Here is a 16,070-nt window from a genome sequence, read left to right on the forward strand (position 1 = left end):
TTTGCGTTAATTTTTGTTTTTAATTAAAACACTGGAGGGAAAACAAAAGCACAGTTGTTTGCACATTGTGCAAGAAATAGTTTACTTTGCTTTTCAGCTCCCGTTAGCACCTCAGTGCTAAACATGTAGCATACAGCTAGCTGCTAGCATAGACGTTTATGGCTGCTAGCACCTCAATGCTAAACATGTAGCATACAGCTAGCTGCTAGCACCTCAATGCTAAACATGTAGCATATAGCTAGCATGGACACTCGGACAGTGGTAGCTACATGCTCCGAGGTTGCCGTGTCTCCAATCCACACTCGACAACATGACAGGGTTCAGAGCCTAAATGAATACGTCCATCACTGACTAATGAACAAAGTCACTGGATAAATGCTTGTAGTGGACAGTCGACCACTCTCGGTGGTGGAGGATGTGGGGCTAGAAACGGTGCTACAGAATATGGGGCGCATGCTAAAATAAAACAGTAACATTTAGCAACAAACCATGTTTAAAAAAACGTATGTGATTTTTTTTTTATTGTGTATGAACGTAGATTTGTGTCTTTATTATTTAATAATAAGAATTGAAAAAAAAACAACTTTTCATTAAATAAAAAAAAAAAAACTTAAAGCCCGTTTCAATTAAAAAAAAAAAGTTTAATCAAAAATAAATATTTCAATTAAAAAAACAGTGTTTAAATGCAAAAAATATCAGAGACCCAAGTAATTGCATTTGAACACTTTTTAGTTGATTTTTTTATTTTTATTGAAGTCATCTATTTTTCGTATTTGGGCCATGTTAGGGTAGTATATTTGTGTATTTATTATTCAATCAAAAAATAAACATTTCAATCAAAGAAAAAAAATCAACGTTTAAAGTTAAATATTAAATCTAAATGAGATTTTATTGTGGTACTTAGGGGAATTTGCATATTACCTAAATATTTGTTTCACCCATGACATTTAGATTTAACATTCAGATTGTGTGTGTAAATAAGTTTCCCATTGGGGATTAATAGAGTTTCTCTAATCTCTAATATATATATGTGTGCATGTACGCAGTATTTATATAACACAGATGTGTATGTATATATAGTATAAATACTGTTATCATATATACATATAGTCTTAGGAAGCAGGATTATAATATGTGATTATTAAATGATGGAGAAGGATTAGATTAATATGTTTTTACTCTTTCTAGCCCTTTTCATACATTTTATGCTGGATATTAAGGTAAACACATCTTTCCATTCTAAGAGTCAGTGTTAAAACTAACTAAACATGCAGAGAATGTCCTGTAAAATGTTTCTTATTTTTTATTTTTTAGTTATAATGCAAGAATTAAACTTTAATATCCAGATAAGACAATACAAAAAAGGTGATATCCAGTCACATGGCTGCTTATACTGTATTTGTCTGCTGTGTGAGTTTAGTCAGGTCTGTGTTAAATGTTGGTTCTCATGCATGAGCCTCAGCAGCTTTCTTTATTCTCTTTACTTTGTGTCACAGGAGACCAAAGACCATCCTGATGGATCTTTTGGACGAATTCGATAGCTTCGTCCAGGAGGAGGAGTTGAACAGTCTCCTTCCTGAGGTTGATGATGTTGTGGAGCTCTTTCCAGAGATCGCAGATGTGGTGCTCTGGGCTTCTAACCATATGGTGTCATCTCCTCCTCCTTCTCCTCCTCCTCCTCCTCCATCTCCTCCTCTTTGTCACTATCCTGCTCCACCACCAACTGGACTCCAAGTAAGACATCACCCAAACACATGGAGCCAATCTGGGCAACATCCCAGCATGCATTTGTTCATCCATCAATGAAAATATCTGTTTTAATATTTTTTTCAATGGTAAAATATGTGAAAGCTTGATTATTTTATATATTTTAATAATTGTTAACTATACATATGTGTTTAACTGTACATAGAACTGTAACACGTTCCCCAGGTTTGCGTTAAATTATGATGACAATTTTTATAGGATTATCATGGCAATTACAGTTGCAAAGTCAATTATCTGAGCTAAATTACAGATATGACAGTGACATATTTAAAAAATGCAATTACAATTATAACTACACCATAATTGTAATTAATTATCAAATACCATACAGGTTATAATTATAATTGACACCAACCCTGGTGTTTAGTTTGTTGGTGGATGGTTGATACCATGACAGAGTCTAATATTTATGTTTTTGTGTCTCCAGTCTGACAGCGTTCCATTCCTCATGCCTGAAGGAAACAATTTTTTTCACCTTTTTGGAGAACGGTAAGAAAACAAACAACAAACAAACAAACAGACTTGATCGATCACAGATGTTGGTCCACATGTTTGTGACATGATTTCTCATCCAGCGTGTTTATGTTTTTATCTTTGTAGAGATTGCGATGGTGTAGTGGCTGCCATGACATCAGAGGCCGTGGAACCCGTCCCAGTTCCAAAGTGAGTGTCCTTGAGTTGTTTTAATTGTCTTTTTTCTGAGAAACTCTAGATCAGAGTGTCTCATGCTCTCTCTCTCTACTACTCTCAGCTACTGTTTCCCTGCCCTGCTCACTGTTTGCATTTTTTTTTCAGGAAAAGAAAGCATGAGGAGGATAAGAGGACGTATATCAAGAAACCTCCCAACGCGTTTATGCTTTTCCTCAAAAGCCAGAGGAAGACGGTACAGGAAGAGCTCGGCATTAAGAACAGTGCCGTAGTAAACAAGTTCTTTCTGAACGCGTACGTTTGTTTGTTCCTTAATGAATGATCCGTGAATCTTCACATTTTTGTTCTTCAGTATGTGTGTGTGGACACTTTGTTATTGTTCATACCACAGTGGAAGTCATTGCCAGCAGAACAAAGAGACGTCTTTAAAGCAGAAGCCCGAAGCCAAAGCTAAAATTCATGCTCTGAATAATCCCGGCTGGAGCAACAAAGTGAACTACGTAAGTCTACTCTGCAGAAATGTTTACACATCCAACCTTAGAGGTGATGATGCCATGACTGTGGAAGTGTTTTATCAGCTGACTAGAAGTTGCATGTGTCTGTTTTTAGGGGAAAAAGAGTAAAAAGTCCAACGCTAAAGCTCCACCTCTGCCTCCACCCCCTGCTGATGGGACTGTATAACAACATCGCTAACAACTAACGGTTAAGTCTCATTACTCAACAACAATCACTTCATGTCATCATCATTTGATTTTACAATTGTTTCAGCACAAATGTAAAATCAGGTAATCAGTTACTATAAAACAAGACTACTGTGTATCTAAAGTGATGTGGCAGACACAGACAACACTCTCTAAACCACAGGTTTAAATCTCAACTGTTGTGTTTATTTGTCTTAGTCTAGAAGTGGTCAAAACTAATTTAAAGAGAAGAATAATATCAGTCACTTATTGTTTGGATATTGTCGGTACCACCGTAATTTTATACTGGCCCCAATAAGACCAAACTGGTCCTAATTTTGCCCCTGAACTAAAAGAGTTAAAATAATTATATATAATAATGAATCAATAGTCTTAAAACAAACAAAAATGAGGTGCAACCGTAAAGTGATGTGCAGACTCACAGACACACTCTCTTGAGAACAGTTTAATTCTCAGATGTGTGTTTTTAATGTCTGTCCTAAGAGCATCAAGGGTTTGCATCAATTTAACTTCAAATAGTGTCTGGCTCTCCATAGATTGTTGAATTGCATATATCAGCCATTTAAGCATGGTCTTTAACCTTTAGTTTATGTTGTATTTCTATCATAGAGACTCACCTAGAAACAAGCCTGCAGTAGAATCAGAAAACTCATCAGCTGTTCTCTATATTTACTAGCACCAAGGACACACAATGACCAACGACAACATCAGAAGCAACATCAACAGCAACTACACATCAGCAACAACAACAACAAACAACACAAGGGCAACGTCAACACCAACATCAGCAGAAATTAAGTGTCTTTACTCAAATAATCACTTTATTTTACTTATTGTTTTATTCAGAATTAGTGTAATCAATAATAATAATCATTTTGTGTAATTCAATCACTTAGTTCATGATGACTCAGCTTTTGTTAAATGTTTACTAGCACCAAGGACAGCAACGACAACAACAGCAGCAAGGTCAGCAGCAACAACAACAGCAACATCAACAACAACAGCAACCTCAGCAACAATAACAGCATCAGCAACAACAACAGCATCAGCAGCAGCAACAATAAGGGCAACGTGATTGATGTGATTGATGTTTTCAGTCGGCCTTTAAGAGTTTGTTTTTTTTTTCTTTTTTAATTGCTTTCAAATGAACTTTCTAATGAAATGTCCACAGGGGCAGACCAGTCTAGGATCATGCAGGAGCAGATGAGCGGTGCTGCCATGGCCATGCCTGCAGATACAATAAAGCTTTCAAAGTATGCTCGCTCCTGTCTCTACATTTGGCTCCTGGAATGTCTGCAGTAGTTTTCTAATAAAATGATCTTCCTCCATTGTATTTCAGGCTGAGTGGGAGGCACTTGAACTCACCGACCACCAGTGGGCACTGGAGAACTGTAGAGGATGACCTGATGAACAGGGAGCTCGATCTTTGAGGAGATGTTTAACAGGGAGCTCCCCAGTGGCATTTTCTGATCATGGCCTGATCTTTTTTTCCCTTGAAGCCTTTGAGTTCTTGTTGTTTTAAAAACCAGTATAAAAGTCTGTCAGTTGTCAAAAGGATGCAAATGCTTTTGTAAAAGTCCAATTAAGTTACATTGCTTTTTGTATCTGCCTTGTGTTTTGTATTTTATTAAAACTGATGAAGAGGGTTTCTATTGTGTGCAGTTTTCTTTATTTATTCATGATCTAACAATCTCCTCCTGTACAGCGTACATCAGCAATTACACACTATATTTCATATTTTGGAGCCTCAAAAACTCTCAGTGAAGTTGACATCAATCAGTTGGTTTGAGAGGAACAGTTTGTTAAACATTGACACGTGTTCAGTTTAATTACATCCTCAGTCCAAGGCGATGATCTGCTCAGGAAACACTGATCACTCTAAATGCAGTGGTTCTCAACCTTTTCAGCCAGAGACCCCCAAAATAAAGGTCCCAGAGACCGAGGATCGACCCCCACTGTACCTGAAGATGGTTGAACACAGACATGAACATTAAAGAACAGTCATGTGGAGACAAGGTCAACAAAAAGGGGGGATACAGGGGAGAGATTTTTGGGGCCCATCCATAAAGTCAGCAAAATGATGGTCCATTGTTCTATGAATCTATAATAACCACATTTATATCTGAATAATATCCACTGTTATCCAGGAAGTGTATTATTTACACCATAATTTATAGTCATCTTAAAGATGTAAATCCTTGTTTTAATCAGAAATAAAATGGGTCATAAATATGAGGTAGTAATAATAGGTATCATTCTCTAAGTCCTAATTATGAAGATAGAATCTGAAAATTATGACTTCAGATTTTTTTTAATCATTATTTTACTATTCCTAGCTTCTTTTTTTTTTAACTTGCAGAAATGGGCTTCCATAGGATTGGCCATTCTGGAAATGTATACATAACTTTATTGATATGGCCAAATATAATCATAAAAAATAACGTTTACCTGATTATTATTAATTAAAGAGTGAACAGGTTCACATTGTTGCGTGCTGTTCTGCCACACAGAGAGCAGGAGTGTTGCACCGACAAGTCTGTAACAGTACACTGATATAAACGAGATAGGCACATGGTTTTTATTAGGGATGTCCCGATCTGATATTGATATCGGATCTTGGTCCGATATCAGCCAGAAATGAATATCGGATTTTATCGGACTGCATCTAAAATCTCTGATATATATTATATTTAATTATTCAATTGTAGAATACTGTAGATATTATGTTGATGGTTAAAATGTATGTCACCAATTAGTTATTAATAAATGGGTCAGTTTTTCTCATACCTACTGTTGCTGACTATTGTTCTCTGTTTGAGTAACATTACTTGATCAAGTCTTTTCTAACATTCCACACTACAAAATAAGTCATAAAAGTATGTATGATTCGTGCTGATATCGCATTGGATCATTATCGTATCGACCAATACTCAAGGCTGCTAAACATCGGTATCGTATTGGAAGTGAAAAAGTTGTATCGGGACATGCCTAGTTTTTATTCACAAATAAAGGTAAGATCATACATGATGTATTTTTTTTTCAGCCCCTAAAAACCCTGTTAAATGTAAAAAAATAAATAAATGTAATAATCATATATGTCCTATATAATCTTATAATAAATCAGACATGAACCTCTCCACTCATCCCTGGTTTAGAGATAAAAGAAAGCTGCTTGTTTTAGCAGGTTTTCCTTCTCCTGTCCCATACGTGAGAAGAGCAAGTCATTTTCATCCAACGTCAGTGCCTGATCTTTAAATGTTCTTTCTACCCATGATACATCTCACAGGAGTTATTGAAGCAGAAGCAAAGAAAGGGGAGTGCAGACGTCCTTTAACTTTAGACAAATGTCTCTGACAATGAGGCTACTGTATATGAGAATATTGGAACTTATTTTATGGAGATTAAAAAAGTAGTAAAATGTCTTTTGACAGATAATCAACATTTAAATGACAACTTCATCATTAAAATGAAAAGCAATATTTGAGTTTAAAAAGTGAGTTGACTTTTCCTGTGCAGTGTTAAATTAGTTTTCTTGTCTCTACAGGTCAACCTCTGGTGTATGGAGGTAGATTTGTGTCTTTATTATTCAATCCAGGGATCAATGGGGGGGAGATGAGTGCATGTGTTTAAATGGTGGATTGCATTTGGATAAAAGCAAACTTGTAGCGGCTTTCAAACAGTTAAAAACGAAGAATTTGAAATTAATACAAGAAGTAACAAATGAATCGAACAGGAACTGTGCATGAAATACTGTAGAGTGATCAAATCCGTGCAATGTTGTAAAGTGTCCTTTAAGATTACAGCGTAGAGCCCAGGACAGTCCAGGCTAAGAAAAACTGAGCAATCAACCTTTTTTCCTCCACTTTCTCACAGCTGGTAAAGCTTGAGGGATTGATGGTTTAGCTCCATTAAAGCATTTATAAAAAACGAAACAACTTATATATGAAAAAACAACAAGAGTTTATAACAATTTTGGTTAGGCTTTGCTAAATAGGGGAAAAAATACATCTGCATGACATGAAATTTCATCCACGATACATCACAATATCTGTGTTACTGAAGAAATTCAGAATTTATTTACTGCACTGAATCAATTTCACAGGAATTTCAAAACATTGTCAATCAATTTCACATGAATGACAACCAAGTAAATCAAAGTATATACTGCACAGTGGCTCTTAAGGTTGTGAGCAATATACTGATGCGACCGAATAAAAAAAATCATTAATTCGGAAAACAGATTTTAAAAAAATTAATTCGGAAAACAGATAAAAAAAAATAAATTAATTCGGAAAACAGATTTAAAAAAATATTAATTCGGAAAACAGATTATTTTTTTTTCATTTATTTGGAAAACGGATTTTAAAAAAAATATATTAATTCGGAAAACGGATTTAAAAAAAAAAAAAGATTTTTTTTTTTTTCACTGACTTCAATGCTCCATCTTAAAAGAATGTTCCTTCAATAAAAAAGTATATTAATAAAGAAAAAAAGTGTTAAAATGGAAATAAATATTTGACACCCCAAAAATCTGCATTTGAAATTTTTTTCTTTGATTGAAAATGTTTATTAAATTGAAATTTTATTTCAGAATCAGAATCAGAATTCTATTATTAATCCCAGGGGTAAATTGCTTTTGTTACAGCCAGTTAAGAAAAAAAAAATCACAAATAAAAGAATAAAACGTTTCACAAAGACAAAAGAAAGAATAAACGTGAAATAAGTGTATAATTAAGTAAAAGACTGTTGAAAATAAGGATCGGATACACACACATTATATTCATGAAAAAAGTAAGATTTATAATAATAATATCAATAATAATAATAATAATAATAATAATAATATACAGATATTTACAAAAAATAATACAAATGGACAAATATGATACAGTTATTTACAACAATCAAGCTATTTAATTTATTTAATTTGAAAATAATAATTTTGATTGAAGTAATCTTATGCCATATTATGGGTAGGGCAGAGTTTTTTTTTTTGTTTTTTTTTTACCTTGGGATTTCCTAAAATGTATAGTGTTTGATAATAATAAAGAATAAAAAATATAGTTTTAAAATGTTTAAATTATTCTTCTTTCTCAAATTAAAAAACACACACAATCTTAAATAACTGCTTTCAATACTTTCACTTTCTCAAATATAAATCTAGTTCAAATAAAATGCAGTATAAAAATGTCACATTTTGTCACGTGTCTCTTTGAGCACTAATTCTGGCCTACTCTGTATTTTTAAAGCAGTAAAACAAACATTATCAAAATCTAATTCTAGGGGGAAAATATGTATTTAAGGTCATCAGAAATGTATGATTTCAAAATGGGGTTACAACCCAATAAAGGTTGGGAACCACTGCTTCATCCACTTTAGACAAAAACAAATACGTTGCTTTAAAAAAAAAAAAGCATTTTTTAAATACACGTTTTCCATGGCAACCGTGACGTCTCTCACCCTATATAAGCGGTTAGAAAGAAAACAAACAGTTTTCCAACAGTCTCCAAGACAGAATAATTTGTGGCGGATGTTTTTCTCCGTCTACAACAAGGAAAACACTCTCAAAAATCACCAGCGACCTTTTCTGATCATCATCATCCAGACATTCTCATATTACTACCTTGTTCTCAAGAAACAAAGTAAGTTTTTTTTTTTTTTTTTTTTGCACTACAAGCAGCCCGGAACCTTAGTTATTGCACAAGTTCCCGATATACCCATAATACTGATGCACACACAGGGAGACCCAGATGAGACGTTTGCGTTAATTTTTGTTTTAATTAAAACACTGGAGGGAAAACAAAAGCACAGTTGTTTGCACATTGTGCAAGAAATAGTTTACTTTGCTTTTCAGCTCCCGTTAGCACCTCAGTGCTAAACATGTAGCATACAGCTAGCTGCTAGCATAGACGTTATATGGCTGCTAGCACCTCAATGCTAAACATGTAGCATACAGCTAGCTGCTAGCACCTCAATGCTAAACATGTAGCATATAGCTAGCATGGACACTCGGACAGTGGTAGCTACATGCTCCGAGGTTGCCGTGTCTCCAATCCACACTCGACAACATGACAGGGTTCAGAGCCTAAATGAATACGTCCATCACTGACTAATGAACAAAGTCACTGGATAAATGCTTGTAGTGGACAGTCGACCACTCTCGGTGGTGGAGGATGTGGGGCTAGAAACGGTGCTACAGAATATGGGGCGCATGCTAAAATAAAACAGTAACATTTAGCAACAAACCATGTTTAAAAAAACGTATGTGATTTTTTTTTATTGTGTATGAACGTAGATTTGTGTCTTTATTATTTAATAATAAGAATTGAAAAAAAAAAACAACTTTTCATTAATATAAAAATAAAAAAAACTTAAAGCCCGTTTCAATTAAAAAAAAAAAGTTTAATCAAAAATAAATATTTCAATTAAAAAAAACAGTGTTTAAATGCAAAAAATATCAGAGACCCAAGTAATTGCATTTGAACACTTTTTTAGTTGATTTTTTTTATTTTTATTGAAGTCATCTATTTTTCGTATTTGGGCCATGTTATGGGTAGTATATTTGTGTATTTATTATTCAATCAAAAAATAAAACATTTCAATCAAAGAAAAAAAATCAACGTTTAAAGTTAAATATTAAATCTAAATGAGATTTTATTGTGGTACTTAAGGGGAATTTGCATATTACCTAAATATTTAGTTTCACCCATGACATTTAGATTTAACATTCAGATTGTGTGTGTAAATAAGTTTCCCATTGGGGATTAATAGAGTTTCTCTAATCTCTAATATATATATATATATGTGTGCATGTACGCAGTATTTATAGAAACACAGATGTGTATGTATATATAGTATAAATACTGTTATCATATATACATATAGTCTTAGGAAGCAGGATTATAATATGTGATTATTAAATGATGGAGAAGGATTAGATTAAATATGTTTTACGTCTTTCTAGCCCTTTTCATACATTTTATGCTGGATATTAAAGGTAAACACATCTTTCTATTCTAAGAGTCAGTGTTAAAAACTAACTAAACAATGCAGAGAACTGTCCTGTAAAATGTTCTTATTTTATTTTTTTTAGTTATAATGCAAGAATTAAACTTTAATATCCAGATAAGACAATACAAATAAAGGTGATATCCAGTCACATGGCTGCTTATACTGTATTTGTCTGCTGTGTGAGTTTAGTCTAGGTCTGTGTTAAATGTTGGTTCTCATGCATGAGCCTCAGCAGCTTCTTTATTCTCTTTACTTTGTGTCACAGGAGACCAAAGACCATCCTGATGGATCTTTTGGACGAATTCGAGAGCTTCGTCCAGGAGGAGGAGTTGAACAGTCTCCTTCCTGAGGTTGATGATGTGTTGGAGCTCTTTCCAGAGATCGCAGATGTGGTGCTCTGGGCTTCTAACCATATGGTGTCATCTCCTCCTCCTTCTCCTCCTCCTCCTCCTCCATCTCCTCCTCTTTGTCACTATCCTGCTCCACCACCAACTGGACTCCAAGTAAGACATCACCCAAACACATGGAGCCAATCTGGGCAACATCCCAGCATGCATTTGTTCATCCATCAATGAAAATATCTGTTTTAATATTTTTTTCAATGGTAAAATATGTGAAAGCTTGATTATTTTATATATTTTAATAATTGTTAACTATACATATGTGTTTAACTGTACATAGAACTGTAACACAGTTCCCCAGGTTTGCGTTAAATTATGATTGACAATTTTTATAGGATTATCATGGCAATTACAGTTGCAAAGTCAATTATCTGAGCTAAATTACAGATATGACAGTGACATATTTTAAAAAATGCAATTACAATTATAACTACACCATAATTGTAATTAATTATCAAATACCATACAGGTTATAATTATAATTGACACCAACCCTGGTGTTTAGTTTGTTGGTGGATGGTTGATACCATGACAGAGTCTAATATTTATGTTTTTGTGTCTCCAGTCTGACAGCGTTCCATTCCTCATGCCTGAAGGAAACAATTTTTTTCACCTTTTTGGAGAACGGTAAGAAAAACAAACAAACAAACAAACAAACAGACTTGATCGATCACAGATGTTGGTCCACATGTTTGTGACATGATTTCTCATCCAGCGTGTTTATGTTTTTATCTTTGTAGAGATTGCGATGGTGTAGTGGCTGCCATGACATCAGAGGCCGTGGAACCCGTCCCAGTTCCAAAGTGAGTGTCCTTGAGTTGTTTTAATTGTCTTTTTTCTGAGAAACTCTAGATCAGAGTGTCTCATTGCTCTCTCTCTCTACTACTCTCAGCTACTGTTTCCCTGCCCTGCTCACTGTTTGCATTTTGTTTTTCAGGAAAAGAAAGCATAAGGAGGATAAGAGGACGTATATCAAGAAACCTCCCAACGCGTTTATGCTTTTCCTCAAAAGCCAGAGGAAGACGGTACAGGAAGAGCTCGGCATTAAGAACAGTGCCGTAGTAAACAAAGTTCTTTCTGAACGCGTACGTTTGTTTGTTCCTTAATGAATGATCCGTGATCTTCACATTTTTGTCTTCAGTATGTGTGTGTGTGACACTTTGTTATTGTTCATCCACAGTGGAAGTCATTGCCAGCAGAACAAAGAGACGTCTTTAAAGCAGAAGCCGAAGCCAAAGCTAAAATTCATGCTCTGAATAATCCCGGCTGGAGCAACAAAGTGAACTACGTAAGTCTACTCTGCAGAAATGTTTACACATCAACCTTAGAGGTGATGATGCCATGACTGTGGAAGTGTTTTATCAGCTGACTAGAAGTTGCATGTGTCTGTTTTTAGGGGAAAAAGAGTAAAAAGTCCAACGCTAAAGCTCCACCTCTGCCTCCACCCTCCTGCTGATGGGACTGTATAACAAACATCGCTAACAACTAACGGTAAGTCTCATTACTCAAAACATCACTTCATTTCATCATCATTTGATTTTACATTTGTTTCAGCACAAATGTAAAATCAGGTAATCAGTTACTATAAAACAAGACTACTGTGTATCTAAAGTGATGTGCAGACACAGACACACTCTCTAACCACAGGTTTAATCTCAACTGTGTGTTTATTTGTCTTAGTCTAAGTGTCAAACTAATTTAAAGAGAAGAATAATATCAGTCACTTATTGTTTGGATATTGTCGGTACCACCGTATTTTATACTGGCCCAATAAAGACCAAACTGGTCCTAATTTTGCCCCTGAACTAAAAAGAGTTAAAATAATTATATATAATAATGAATCAATAGTTTAAAACAAAAATGAGGTGCACCTTAAAGTGATGTGCAGACACAGACACACTCTCTGAGAACAAGTTTAATCTCAGATGTGTGTTTTAATGTCTGTCTAAGAGCATCAAGGTTTGCATCAATTTAACTTCAAATAGTGTCTGTGCTCTCCATAGATTGTTTGAATTGCATATATCAGCCATTTAAGATGGTCTTTAACCCTTAGTTTATGTTGTATTCTATCATAGAGACTCACCTAGAAACAAGCCTGCAGTAGAATCAGAAAACTCATCAGCTGTTCTCTATATTTTACTAGCACCAAGGACAACAATGACAACGACAACATCAGAAGCAACATCAACAGCAACTACAACATCAGCAACAACAACAACAACAACAAGGGCAACGTCAACACCAACATCAGCAGAAATTAAGTGTCTTTACTCAAATAATCACTTTATTTTACTTATTGTTTTATTTCAGAATTAGTGTAATCAATAATAATAATCATTTTGTGTAATCAATCACTTAGTTCATGATGACTCAGCTTTTGTTAAATGTTTTACTAGCACCAAGGACGGCAACAACAACGACAGCAGCAAGGTCAGCAGCAACAACAACAGCAACATCAACAACAACAGCAACCTCAGCAACAACAACAGCATCAGCAACAACAACAGCATCAGCAGCAGCAACAATAAGGGCAACGTGATTGATGTGATTGATGTTTTCAGTCGGCCTTTAAGAGTTTGTTTTTTTTTTTTTTTTAATTGCTTTCAAATGAACTTTCTAATGAAATGTCCACAGGGGCAGACCAGTCTAGGATCATGCAGGAGCAGATGAGCGGTGCTGCCATGGCCATGCCTGCAGATACAAATAAAGCTTTCAAAGTATGCTCGCTCCTGTCTTTACATTTGGCTCCTGGAATGTCTGCAGTAGTTTTCTAATAAAATGATCTTCCTCCATTGTATTTCAGGCTGAGTGGGAGGCACTTGAACTCACCGACCACCAGTGGGCGCTGGAGAACGTAGAGGAGGACCTGATGAACAGGGAGCTCGTCTTTGAGGGGATGTTTAACAGGGAGCTCCCCAGTGGCATTTTCTGATCATGGCCTGATCTTTTTTTTCCCTTGAAGCCTTTGAGTTCTTGTTGTTTTAAAAACCAGTATAAAAGTCTGTCAGTTGTCAAAAGGATGCAAATGCTTTTGTAAAAGTCCAATTAAGTTACATTGCTTTTTGTATCTGCCTTGTGTTTTGTATTTTATTAAAACTGATTAAGAGGGTTTCTATTGTGTGCAATTTTCTTTATTTATTCATGATCTAACAATCTCCTCCTGTACAGCGTACATCAGCAATTACACACTATATTTCATATTTTGGAGCCTCACAAACTCTCAGTGAAGTTGACATCAATCAGTTGGTTTGAGAGGAACAGTTTGTTAAACATTGACACGTGTTCAGTTTAATTACATCCTCAGTCCAAAGGCGATGATCTGCTCAGGAAACACTGATCACTCTAAATGCAGTGGTTCTCAACCTTTTCAGCCAGAGACCCCCAAAATAAAGGTCCCAGAGACCGAGGATCGACCCCCACTGTACCTGAAGATGGTTGAACACAGACATGAACATTAAAGAACAATCATGTGGAGACAAGGTCATCAATAAGGGGGGATACAGGGGAGAGATTTTTAGGGCCCATCCATAAAGTCAGCAAAATGATGGTCCATTGTTCTATGAATCTATAATAACCACATTTATATCTGAATAATATCCACTGTTATCCAGGAAGTGTATTATTTACACCATAATGTATAGTCATCTTAAAGATGTAAATCCTTGTTTTAATCAGAAATAACATGGGTCATAAATATGAGGTAGTAATAAATAGGTATCATTCTAAGTCCTAATTATGAGATAGAATCTGAAAATTATGACTTCAGATTTTTTTTAATCATTATTTTACTATTCCTAGCTTCTTTTTTTTTTAACTTGCAGAAATGGGCTTCCATAGGATTGGCCATTCTGGAAATGTATACATAATTTTATTGATATGGCCAAATATAATCATAAAAAATAACGTTTACCTGATTATTATTAATTAAAGAGTGAACAGGTTCACATTGTTGCGTGCTGTTCTGCCACACAGAGAGCAGGAGTGTTGCACCGACAAGTCTGTAACAGTACACTGATATAAACGAGATAGGCACATGGTTTTTATTAGGGATGTCCCGATCTGATATTGATATCGGATCTTGGTCCGATATCAGCCAGAAAATGAATATCGGATTTTATCGGACTGCATCTAAAATCTCTGATATATATTATATTTAATTATTCAATTGTAGATTACTGTAGATATTATGTTGATGGTTAAAATGTATGTAACCAATTAGTTATTAATAAATGGGTCAGTTTTTCTCATACCTACTGTTGCTGACTATTGTTCTCTGTTTGAGTAACATTACTTGATCAAGTCTTTTCTAACATTCCACACTACAAAATAAGTCATAAAAGTATGTATGATTCGTGCTGATATCGCATTGGATCATTATCGTATCGACCAATACTCAAGGCTGCAACATCGGTATCGTATTGGAAGTGAAAAAGTTGTATCGGGACATGCCTAGTTTTTATTCACAAATAAAGGTAAGATCATACATGATGTATTTTTTTTTCAGCCCCTAAAAACCCTGTTAAAATGTAAAAAAATAAATAAATGTAATAATCATATATGTCCTATATAATCTTATAATAAATCAGACATGAACCTCTCCACTCATCCCTGGTTTAGAGATAAAAGAAAGCTGCTTGTTTTAGCAGGTTTTCCTTCTCCTGTCCCATACGTGAGAAGAGCAAGTCATTTTCATCCAACGTCAGTGCCTGATCTTTAAATGTTCTTTCTACCCATGATACATCTCACAGGAGTTATTGAAGCAGAAGCAAAGAAAGGGGAGTGCAGACGTCCTTTAACTTTAGACAAATGTCTCTGACAATGAGGCTACTGTATATGAGAATATTGGAACTTATTTTATGGAGATTAAAAAAGTAGTAAAATGTCTTTTGACAGATAATCAACATTTAAATGACAACTTCATCATTAAAATGAAAAGTAATATTTGAGTTTAAAAAGTGAGTTGACTTTTCCTGTGCAGTGTTAAATTAGTTTTCTTGTCTCTACAGGTCAACCTCTGGTGTATGGAGGTAGATTTGTGTCTTTATTATTCAATCCAGGGATCAATGGGGGGGAGATGAGTGCATGTGTTTAAATGGTGGATTGCATTTGGATAAAAGCAAACTTGTAGCGGCTTTCAAACAGTTAAAAACGAAGAATTTGAAATTAATACAAGAAGTAACAAATGAATCGAACAGGAACTGTGCATGAAATACTGTAGAGTGATCAAATCCGTGCAATGTTGTAAAGTGTCCTTTAAGATTACAGCGTAGAGCTCCAGGACAGTCCAGGCTAAGAAAAACTGAGCAATCAACCTTTTTTCCTCCACTTTCTCACAGCTGGTAAAGCTTGAGGGATTGATGGTTTAGCTCCATTAAAGCATTTATAAAAACGACACAACTTATATATGAAAAAACAACAAGAGTTTATAACAATTTTGGTTAGGCTTTGCTAAATAGGGGAAAAAATACATCTGCATGACATGAAATTTCATCCACGATACATCACAATATCTGTGTTACTGAAGAAATTCAGAATTTATTTA

The 16,070-nt window shown here is 34.9% G+C and overlaps 2 protein-coding genes across 5 annotated transcripts; both read left to right on the plus strand.

Annotated features, from left to right (window-relative positions):
* Positions 1 to 310: 310 nt before the first annotated feature.
* LOC114462982 (transcription factor 7-like 1-A) lies at positions 311 to 3,096 on the plus strand. The gene is made up of 7 exons (XM_028446175.1): positions 311 to 318; positions 1,497 to 1,734; positions 2,195 to 2,256; positions 2,368 to 2,430; positions 2,563 to 2,709; positions 2,807 to 2,915; positions 3,025 to 3,096. The coding sequence occupies exons 1-7, from the start codon at positions 311 to 313 to the stop codon at positions 3,094 to 3,096; spliced, it is 699 nt and encodes a 232-aa protein (XP_028301976.1).
* Positions 3,097 to 8,606: 5,510 nt separating this feature from the next.
* Positions 8,607 to 13,528, plus strand: LOC114463357 (transcription factor 7-like). 4 transcript variants are annotated; one of them, XM_028446868.1, is made up of 10 exons: positions 8,607 to 8,758; positions 10,393 to 10,630; positions 11,094 to 11,155; positions 11,269 to 11,331; positions 11,466 to 11,613; positions 11,709 to 11,816; positions 11,925 to 12,019; positions 12,672 to 13,072; positions 13,163 to 13,245; positions 13,332 to 13,526. In XM_028446868.1, exons 2-7 carry the CDS (start codon positions 10,412 to 10,414, stop codon positions 11,982 to 11,984), a joined length of 660 nt encoding a protein of 219 aa, XP_028302669.1. In that variant the 5' UTR covers positions 8,607 to 8,758; positions 10,393 to 10,411; the 3' UTR covers positions 11,985 to 12,019; positions 12,672 to 13,072; positions 13,163 to 13,245; positions 13,332 to 13,526. The 4 variants fall into 4 exon arrangements, with proteins under 4 accessions (XP_028302669.1, XP_028302668.1, XP_028302670.1 ...); XM_028446867.1 differs by lacking the exon at positions 8,607 to 8,758 and adding an exon at positions 8,841 to 9,377 and having other exon boundaries at positions 13,332 to 13,527; XM_028446869.1 differs by lacking the exon at positions 8,607 to 8,758 and adding an exon at positions 10,032 to 10,113.
* The last annotated feature ends 2,542 nt before the right edge of the window (positions 13,529 to 16,070 follow it).

The sequence above is a fragment of the Gouania willdenowi genome, chromosome 5, assembly GCF_900634775.1.
Source record: "Gouania willdenowi chromosome 5, fGouWil2.1, whole genome shotgun sequence".
Lineage (NCBI taxonomy): Eukaryota > Metazoa > Chordata > Actinopteri > Blenniiformes > Gobiesocidae > Gouania > Gouania willdenowi.

Excerpts from the sequence above, each read along its gene's own strand:
- LOC114463357 (XM_028446866.1), top strand. The coding sequence starts at position 10,349 with ATGAGCCTCAGCAGCTTCTTTATTCTCTTTACTTTGTGTCACAGGAGA. Across the intron at positions 10,631-11,093 it reads CACCACCAACTGGACTCCAA|TCTGACAGCGTTCCATTCCT; the intron begins GTAAGACATCAC and ends TTGTGTCTCCAG. Across the intron at positions 11,156-11,268 it reads TTTCACCTTTTTGGAGAACG|AGATTGCGATGGTGTAGTGG; the intron begins GTAAGAAAAACA and ends TTATCTTTGTAG.
- LOC114462982 (XM_028446175.1), top strand. Across the intron at positions 2,431-2,562 it reads GAACCCGTCCCAGTTCCAAA|GAAAAGAAAGCATGAGGAGG; the intron begins GTGAGTGTCCTT and ends TTTTTTTTTCAG. Across the intron at positions 2,710-2,806 it reads AACAAGTTCTTTCTGAACGC|TGGAAGTCATTGCCAGCAGA; the intron begins GTACGTTTGTTT and ends TTCATACCACAG.